Source organism: Juglans regia, chromosome 2 (assembly GCF_001411555.2).
Source record: "Juglans regia cultivar Chandler chromosome 2, Walnut 2.0, whole genome shotgun sequence".
In the NCBI taxonomy this organism is placed as follows: Eukaryota; Viridiplantae; Streptophyta; class Magnoliopsida; order Fagales; family Juglandaceae; genus Juglans; species Juglans regia.
This window is the reverse complement of record NC_049902.1, coordinates 36,459,831-36,469,902: the sequence shown is the minus strand read 5'-3', so window position 1 is coordinate 36,469,902 and position 10,072 is coordinate 36,459,831. Positions and strand designations below refer to the sequence as shown.

Sequence of the window (10,072 nt, the reverse complement as noted above, 5' to 3'; positions counted from 1 at the left end):
ATGAATTTATGAAAAGTTTTTTTTGGCGGAAAAAAGGGGAAAGGATTCGCGGTAAAAAGATATGTTCGATTTCATTTAATTTATGGTAAAGTGACTTGTGACTGATTTGGATTCCCGGAATTTCATTCCAATCTTAGGATCCACAGTAAGAGATATATGAATGGCTCAAGGCTCAAGGCCCAAGGGAATGTTTGGCAAACAAAATGGAATTTTCTCATACATATTACCTAATAATTTAATATGATTTGTATTAAAAATTTTTAAAAAAAAACCTTGTTTTGTATTCTTGTATTAGGTTTCAATCTACTTTTGGATACTATTAAATGTTTAATAAATATTATAAATTTTTTTTCATATGTTTAAGACTGGTTTGAATTCAAAAATGAAATAAAATAGTTTTAGATTTTAGATCAGATAAGATGTTTTTTAATATTATTATTATTTTGAGATTTGAAAAAGTTGAATTGTTTATTATATTATATTAAAATTTAAAAAAATGATAATAATGAAATGAGATAAAATGAACAGTTTCCAAATCTGGTGCGGGCAAAAATGGAAGGGAAAAACACAAAAAAGGAGATGAAGATGGAGGCTCTCCGTCTATGTGGTGCGGGCGAAAAAGAAAAATAGACGATATCGTGGTGGGTAGTGCAGCAAGGGAGCTTCGTTGGCAAAGGAAAGGCTGTTATGGAATGAGCGTATTTGAAGAGAGAGAGATCGAGAGATTATGGTTGCGTTTGGATGTTGAAGTGAGTTGAGTTGAGATAATAAAATATTATTAGAATATTATTTATTATTATTATTATTATTTTGGGATTTGAAAAAGTTGAATTGTTTATTATATTTTGTATTGAGATTTAAAAAAGTTGTAATGATGAGTTGAGATGAGTTGAGAGGATTTTTGGTTCCAAACGAAGCCGTGTTGCTATTTGGAGAGAAATAAGATTTAAAAAAATGATGCATATAGCTACAGTTGATCATGAAATATGTTGAGTCACTAATAGTCAAAATATTTGGCTGATACAAAAGGCACTGTACATGGCCTGGCTGGCATAATGTTCAACTTTCAAAATGGAAGTATGGAATTGGATACCCCTCCTCCAAATTAAAAAATAAATAAAATAAAATAATAAAATAAAAATAAAAATGGCTGATGGCTAACCCAATGCATATGATTTTGACCTCAAATTAGCTTAATTCTTGGCTTGCAAGAACAAATAGCTAAACCCATGAGAATGCCCTTAAAGTGGATAAATATACAAATAAACCATGAAACTGCCCAACAAACCATGATCATGCCGCTCTGAAGCCTTGTGATGATCCACCCCCGACGTATTTTTTCATTAATAAATTTATTTTACTTGAGAATTAAAAAAAAATTCCAAATAAACAAACAACAAACACTTAGACAGAATGTTCTCATCGAGACAAAACTAAAAAACATCGGTATGAATCAGACCGATCCATTCATTTGACATAAAACCATGGCTGCTTTACTATCGTAATAAATAAACGCTCCAAGACCGGCTGATATGACCAATATAGAGAGTATAATGCACTATCAAAGTAAATTGCTTCATTGCATTGTAGGTGGACAACCTCTTGGGGCTTGGGGTGGTTGTGGCGGATGAGGCCGAGGCGGTTTAGGAGGAAATGGGAATGGAGGACGCAGAGGCTGTGGTGGCAGAAATGGGAATGGCACTGGGGTCAATGGCCCTCCATACCCACACATCCCGTAGAAGCACAAGACACGAACGGAGCATCTATTTCCACATTTGCCACAGTGTAACGGGCTGATATTTGTATTGATGCATTGACCACGACAACATTGCCAACTAAATGGACATCTAATCCCACACAAGCCACAGTTGTTGACATCTGAACTCACGTCTACACAACGGTTTCTACAACACCGCCTTCTGCCTGGAAACTCTCCCTGTTTGCATATCCAAGGCCTTTTCCAACACCCAGGGTCACGCAGGGGTTGGTGGTGGTGATTTGTGATTTTCCCAAGCCATGGCGAAGATGATGACAAGCCATCCTCCACATTCTGTTGCACCATTTTCTTAGGTACTGCATTTCCTTCCACAATCACATGCCATAGCACTAAAAGTAGGAGCCAAATAGCAATATGAACATTAACTCGCTGCGTCATTCTGGGATGCGCAACTAACAGGCAGGTAGGCTTATGGTGATATAAATATATTGCTATTTGGCTCGTGAGGAGGAATATGCATGCACTGGTGTTAGGTGAGGAGGAATTCTTTCTTTTCCTCGTTGTACGGTGGGGCTTGAGGGTTCATGTTTTTCGTACATGGCTTGGTATTGAGGAACTCATGTTGTGGTCGGTAGACCTGGTGTGGATTAGCAATTAATTACGTGATAAGAAGGTTTTTCTCTGCTTTGTGCATGGATAACTTTATTGCTTTTCCAAGTCCATGTTAAAAGCCAAGTGTAACGGTACGAGCAAACCATTTCCAAGATTATTCTATTTCTCCCAAACAGACTGGCCCTTTTATGGTGATAGGTCCGTATGTGACAGACCTCCAGCCCCCATCATTCTTCATGGATCGATCTATAAACCATTGTTTACATGTCAATACTTGAAATGATACCACAAATCAACTAGATAAAAGCAGGCGGGTCGTCACAACACAAAATATCCATTCGACTTTGGGTGTAACTGGAACAGTCCAATTTACCATTTATGAGGAAATGATCAGATAATTGTAAAGCAAAGCCTTAAATATGTATCAAGGAAATGAGCTTTTAAATGCCATTCAAGCAAAGGTGCAAATCATACCAGACAAGAACAGGCACTATACTCTCTGCACAGCTTCATGCATCCAATCTACCAAACCACCAGACTCTTTGGGGGGGTGGAAACTTCCAGACATCGGGCGCAAAGCCACCATGTATAGCAATAATTGAAACCTACTTCCCCCCCCCCAAAATAAATAAAAAAAAGCCTAGTCATTACCATTAATGCTAGTTTTGAAAACCCTACAAGAAAGCGAAGATAACCGTCTATGCAGGTATCCATTCAAATGCTTGCTCTGAACAATATGGATTCATATCAAGAATTGGGAAAACAAAGATTTGAAAACTTCACATGCAAGGTGTAAAAGTCCATTGATTATGAGAAAGGCAGAATATAACCATGACAAACAAAGTGTTACTTAAATGAGAGTGATCAGATTCATGTTTATTCCAAAGACTAATACACGATAAATCTAATTAGAAAAAGTCAATTTTCATTATCTTCAGCATTCCCCTTTTCTTCATAACGGCGCTTAAACTTGGCAACCTGCCCAATACTTTCGGCCATTTGGCGTTTGGCCCTAAAGTGGTACACTTTACCAACATGGTGTATTTTGGTCATCATAACGTGCATCAATCTACCACTCTGTGTTACATAGGATATCCATTGCAACTGAGGGTGCAATCCTTTCTTCATTTTTCACTAATCTGTAATTGGAAGAGGAGGAAGCTTTATGTTAGTGCACTGTCTTAGTTAAACCACAATTCTAAGGCAATATTCAATAGAAAACAAATAGTTCTCCCTCCTCTCCTCATCAACAAAAAAAATACGAAAATTGCTTTTATAGTTGTGAAGTGAATGACGCACAAAATGCAGTAAAATAAAGACGCTGCTTGAATCTCATTTAAATTAAATTCTAACATAATATATCAAACGCATACTTAAAAAAAAAAAAAAAAAACATTTTATAAATAAGAATATGTGCTTGAGGGAATCGAAAAGAAAAGTCATGTGAAGGTAAGCTGCGTGGCTCGGCATTTTAACGAACAATTGGCAGCCATATTAGTCATGGCAATAAAGGTGCTAGTCTCCACGTATATGCAACTGATTTTGGAATAGGTTGGAATAGGTTTTGGCTAATTTTGAATGAAGAGTTCATCCCACAATAAAGACATGAATAAAGCAAACACTAAGCACCCACTTCAAGATTTTAAACCTAAAATCAAGTGATTTTCCCTATGAGTCTCGCATTCGGAAAGACAAACACTAGCACTTCATTTCTTGATTGATCTCGGAAAACATTAAGGAAAGGAAAGTGAAAGCTTTATTCCACATAAATTTCAGAACCAAAGAGAACACAAGCGTCAAAGAAAATGGAAATGCAACAACCCTATATAAAATTTTCTATTTGTGATCATAATGATAAAAACACAGAGATATCGAAACAGAGATAAAACTTAATTGTGTGTGCTATGAGATAAAACTTAAAAGATAGGAAGGAATAGAAATATAGAAATCAAAAGCTAAGGGCGCGAGAGAGTGGAAGAGATAGACAGACAGTTGCAGGGAGCCGATGATCGAAGCGAAACGCAAGCGAAGGAAGCGGCGGCATACACCTTGTTGTTGGACAGAGAAAACGGCGTGTAGTAATGATGAGCCTTATTGGACCGTTGGCTATTTTTGGGCTTCAGTAATCCGAATGCGTTTGGGCTTCCACATCACATCTTTGAAAGGAAAACTTCAGAAAAAATTAAGGGATTGTTTATTTTTAAGATTAGATGAATTTAAATTTAAATAAAATATTATTAAAATAAATTTTTTTAATATTATTTTTATTTAAAAATTTAAAAAAATTAAATTATTTATTTTATTTTTAATTCTTCTATATACAACTGGGATAGGAACCATGGTGGAAAATCGTGGTGTAATCGATTAACAAAAAATTTTTGCAACTTCTTAATATTTTATATTTTATATTATTTTTAATTATTTTTATTATTTTTTATTAAATATTTATTATATGAATAATAAATAAATAATTTAAAATAATTTAAAAAAATAAACTTAAAAAAAATTTAAAATATGAAGTGTGATAGAAGTTGTGTAGAAAAACTAATCGGTTAATACCATGTCAGATGATATATTAAAAAACATAAAAAAGGGAGGAAATAAGCAAAAGGTGAGAGACGCATCATCGTGGGTATTGGAAATTGAAAGCAGAGAGCATCTTCGTGTGTGGGTCGAAATCGAAAGCAAAGAGTGACCGTCATGTGTGGGTCGAAATCGAAACCAAAAAGTCTCTGTGGTTGCAACTCCCCTCAGTAATGACGATGACTGTGTAAAAGGCTCGCTCAAAGGTCAAAATGCCATTTGGACATATTGCGGTTTTGCCATGAACTTTACCCGCAATTTATATCATACTTGTCCCAAAAAAATTGTGTTATAAATGCACGTTTGGCTGCTGCTTCTTTTCTTCTTTTTTTTTTTTTCAATCTGTGGGTTGTGAACTAAATTTAAAGCGTGCTTGGAGTCCGGATGAGAAAGAGAGAGAGACCTAAAAAGGCTCAAAAAATCTACTCAACTTCCTACTATTCACACAATCTCTACATTCTACATTATTTTTAATTTTTATTATTTTTTCTTTTATTAAATATTTATTATATGAATAATGAATAAAAAATTTGAAATAATTTAAAAAGAATAAACTCAAAAAAAAATTAAAAAAAAATATAAAAAATTTTAAAAATTTAAAAAAGTGTAGAGTGTGGAGTGTGGTGGAGGTTGAGTAGCAAAGCTCAAAAAGGCCGAGTCTTTGGAAAGAAAACAGGCAGTATTACATTTATTGACCTGCCACTTTTTCTTCTTTTTGCAGTTGATCCTTGATATTAAATCCAGGAGCTTAGAAAAGAGTAATATCTATGTATCTTGGAGGAAAAAAGTTTTTTTAAAATATTTTTCTCTTTTTAAGAGTTTTGGTCTTTGTAAAGATGCTTACTCTTCGACGATGTACAGATCTCTACCGTTACGGTTTCCTCCACTTTCAATCTCAAGCTCTATTTTACTTTCCAATTTTCTCCTAAGTTTTCTCGAAAAAGTAAAGAGAAGACTTCGTGGGGATGGAGAAGATGAAGACCAGGGGGATGGGGATGTAGAAGACAAAGACCAAAATGAATTTCGAACTGTTTGTCTTCGTTTGAAACACATCGGGGGGGATTGGTTAGTTTTTATTTTGCCGCGTCGTACGCGATGCCGCGGGTTTCGCCACCCCCGGTTGCAAATAGAAATTTTCTTTATTTATTTTGCGTAAGAATTTAAAAAAAATTATAGTGATTAGACCAGAGAAATTGTAAAAACAACGAGAGCTAAGAATAACAAACATGCGGTGAAAAATCATAATTTCACGTGTCATGACTGTCGGAAAAGAATCAAACGATGCCCCCCATTTTCCCGATGTGTCCATGCTATGTGTGGCTATATGTGCTGTGTGTGCGGTTCCGTGAGTCGCCTCGTGCAATAAAGATGTTGGGCATTGCTTAAGCCGAGTCATTTCTCTCATTTCAGTTGTGGGGCTGTGAAGCCGATCTTTACTCAGTTGAAAAATCAGATAGCAGTCGAATGGTACTGGAAGACGAAGTGTTTTAGAAGTAGTAATAATTAATATATCTTATTAAAAAAATAGTATAAATGGGCCCATTTTTCCCTGGAGAAAGGGCGAGTGTGAAGTTTGGCAAGTCTTACGCATTTTGAGGCTTCTCTAGGGTATCACTCAACCCTGTTCGTCTGTTCTTTCATTTCTCAAATTTCCGTCCACTTCTATTACGAACACTCACCATATTTTTTAGTCTGTTACATTAAGCTGTGGATTTTCGGTTTTGCTCCACTGGACTAGCAAACAGGGAAAAAAAAGTAAATATAAACTGTAAGCACGGACCCAAATACATACTAATTCCACATTCATTAGCACAAATCTGCAAACAATACCTAGTAGTATTTTACATGACACACGAAGCACATCATGATAATATTACAGAGTCAAAAGGCAGAAAGCATACACACAAAGGGTGCTGCAATAATGTAAACCCTGTTTACTTATTTTGACATCTGCTAGCATCCATTTATTAATACATATACAAACTCATACAGCAAACTGCAATACCAAACACACGTGATCTGGTGATCAGAGTCTGATTCTCAATGCATAACTATGCATTCTTGTGTCCCAGTCACCATATTGCAGCGGGAGCTGTTTTTTATGGCATCCGCTTCCTCAAGAGATTCAGGATTGACATCCGGCTCCTCCAGTGAGCTCTCAGCAGCATATCCTTTCCCATTATCGACACCCTCAATGGCTTCAAAAATAAGAGCACAGACTTCTTCAAACCTCGCTTCAGATAGGGAGACCTCAGCAAGCAGCCTCCATGCATTTTCCTCAGATGCCTCTTCATAGTCCTTCTTCCTCTTTAAAACCATGTGCCCGCTAATCTCCCACACAGCTGGGTTCACTTGCGTGTCAAGAAGCTCTGCACTCACTTCCCCAAGAGCTTGTTTCTCAGCATAACACTGTTCATCAGATTGGACAGATGAATTAAGCTAACTGTTGATATCTAAAAAGTCACCAAACAAGCATTTATTTTATAGAACATCACATGAAGAACTAACATTTTGAAACAATTTACCTGTGGGAGGAGGAAGACTCGCCTTCCACAATCAGCAATGAGAACATTATAAGGTATGTTGTTAGCTTGAAGACAAATGCAGGCATCAGAAACGGTGTTTGATAAGTCTTCCACGGTATATCCACCTTCAAAGACGAGACCTCTAACTGGATAATTTAACAGCTTGGAGATCTTCACCCCACCATCCAAAGTGGCAATCTTCTTGGCGGGAGCCTTCTCAATAGGAAAGGGCACAGCCAAGTAGTAAGCCTGTCCGACCAAAATGATTAATTTGCATTTCCAACATCAAGCGATAGCTAATTGTATGAGAAATCATTGTCTAAATATTTATTGAAGCTCATGGAGTAAGCAAATTTTATTAGTAGAAACCTGGAAGTGAAGGTGGTTGATGGTGGCAAATGCACCCAAACTGTTGAAACCCAGCCTGAAGTAAGGATTCCCAGCTTCTGCCGCCATGTGAAGGGCAAGCAAGAAGCTGTCATGGTCAATCTTTTGTGGCAGGCACTCCAGAATACGAGGGACCAGAAGCACATGCCCGTATTCTATTGGACTCACCTGTTAAATTGTAAACACAACATAACTTATCTAACTTCATGCTTGCTCGAGCAACTCTCACGGAACAACAGGTTGAACAAGAAGAAAGGATCAGAGTAATGACATACATTGATGGCAACAACACTTGGAGAATTCTCAACATCAACGGGCGCATTTGGGAAGAAATGGACTTCACCATCGTCACTCGCTTCAAACTGGAAGAGTACCTCTTCTTGCCCAACTTTAGTGAAGTTGAATTTGTTCCCATCAAAAGGCTGGAGGACCTTATCAACGCGGAATTCAGTTGGCCTCTTCTTAAGGTGGCGGCCCTCATTAAGCTGGGCGATAAAACCATGGTTGCCAGGAATCACCTACACCAAAGACGTAACGGATAAAGCCCATGTCCCTACTGAGTAAATACTCGAATCAACTCGCTCCTACTTGCATACCAACAAGGTTGAGACAAAAAACAAGGAAAACCGAGATGTTCACCTTGGTTTCACAGGCAGTGACATCATAGCGAAAGAGCCCTCTCTGCATGCGATCCTCCCACTACATGAAAATTGGAAACAACTTAAACTCACACTTGGATTTTGTTTTTGGCTTGGTCAATACAGCTAGAATAAATGGGGAAAAACTTAGTTCATTGCATGCTCCTTGGCTGATTTCAAGAAATTTACCTCCCCAAGAAGCAGCGAGTCCAAAAAGGCCACGGGAGGTTCTCCACTCTCGTGTCCGGCTAAGCCTTTGTCACTAACAATCTTGTTCAGCTTCTTAAAAGCATATAAAGGCAGCTGTGCCCCTGTTATCCAACATCCAAATACCCGGCTAAATAAATGCCCCATACGGAAAAAAGAATACAGCAAACCCAAAATTCACATGCGAAGGCATTTAATTCACAAAATACAAGCAGAGCAGCTAAAAACCAATGTAAAAAACAAAAAAAAAAATCACATGCAAAGCACTTCAACAAATACCTTGAATGCAACACTTGTTGAGGCAATTGCGGCCGCAACCCCCTCCGCGGCGAGCAACATCTTCCGTCTCCTCTTTCTGGTAATTCGAAACGACAGTTGGTACCCTCTTGATCCTCAACATCTTGCTCTCAATCTCTCTCTCTCAGAAATGTAATCAATCACGAAAGACACCAAACAACAACAAGAAGCAGCAGCAACAACGACGATAAACTTTTGCCAATCGCTCTGATTAACTAAAAATTGTAGGCTAGCTTAATAGCTTTTAAATGTAAAGACGACTGAAGACCTAAAACTAATATAGCACTAATTAGTAGGACAAAGAGGAAGCAAAACCACCACCAGCGAGGAAGAGGAGGTCGGAAGGACTGCCGCCTTCGGAAGGCAAAGCGCCACGCCCGCCGTGCGGCGAAGGGTTGCTCTCAATTACACAACCCTTGCGTCCGACAGCACGGACATGAAGTAGGGGCCGAGAAACTCCGAATATAGCCGTGATGTCTACAACGCGTCGCTCCTGGGTTTTACCCCCTACAATCTAAACCAAACTTTCCTTTTTCTTTTTTCCTTGTCTCTAACCCAGACCGAAACCACCGTAATTTTTGAAGAAACGGCACCACAAGAAAGGATTTCTTCGCTTTATCGTATTGAGTAATACGATATGCGGAATGTAAGATGAAGAAGGGATAGGAGGCTCTCGGAGGCAATTGGGCTTGAGTGTGATTTCGGAACGAGGGAAGGGGAAGATGTTTTATAGATAAGAGGGTGGTCGTGGTTGTGGCTGTAGTTGTAGTTGTGCGTACTGTGTTGATATGTGGCCTTCGTGCTACTACCCAACACAATTATTGAGATCCAGATCGAGAGAGAGAGAGAGAGTTTTCTTTCAAAAATAAATATATGATGCCCACCAGAGGAAAAGACCAGCTCGTACGTCTCAATTGTTGTTTACCGAAGGGACCACCCTGTCGTACGGTTGGACATGGGAATATTATTATTTTTTTCTCATCTCCCTGTGTTTTTCTTTATTTTTTTAATTTCGATTTTTTCCTCTTTAACTTCGAGGGAAGTAGATCTACACCTGGCTTTTTACGGATTACGATCTCTGATATTTTCTGTTTGAATCCTTTTGT

General features: G+C 37.9%; 1 protein-coding gene and 1 long non-coding RNA gene across 2 annotated transcripts; both read right to left on the bottom strand.

The window, feature by feature from the left end:
* Positions 1-3,113: 3,113 nt before the first annotated feature.
* Positions 3,114-4,452, bottom strand: LOC108984505. Its single transcript, XR_001995030.2, has 2 exons — positions 4,320-4,452; positions 3,114-3,468 (listed from the first exon to the last, which is right to left on the bottom strand). It is a non-coding gene; the product is annotated as an uncharacterized LOC108984505 (long non-coding RNA).
* A 2,237-nt stretch (positions 4,453-6,689) lies between these two features.
* LOC108984491 (GDP-L-galactose phosphorylase 2-like) lies at positions 6,690-9,857 on the bottom strand. Its single transcript, XM_018956474.2, has 7 exons — positions 8,949-9,857; positions 8,652-8,773; positions 8,464-8,523; positions 8,100-8,342; positions 7,807-7,992; positions 7,438-7,686; positions 6,690-7,321 (listed from the first exon to the last, which is right to left on the bottom strand). Exons 1-7 carry the CDS (start codon positions 9,067-9,069, stop codon positions 6,953-6,955), a joined length of 1,350 nt encoding a protein of 449 aa, XP_018812019.2. The 5' UTR covers positions 9,070-9,857; the 3' UTR covers positions 6,690-6,952.
* Between the last annotated feature and the right edge of the window lie 215 nt (positions 9,858-10,072).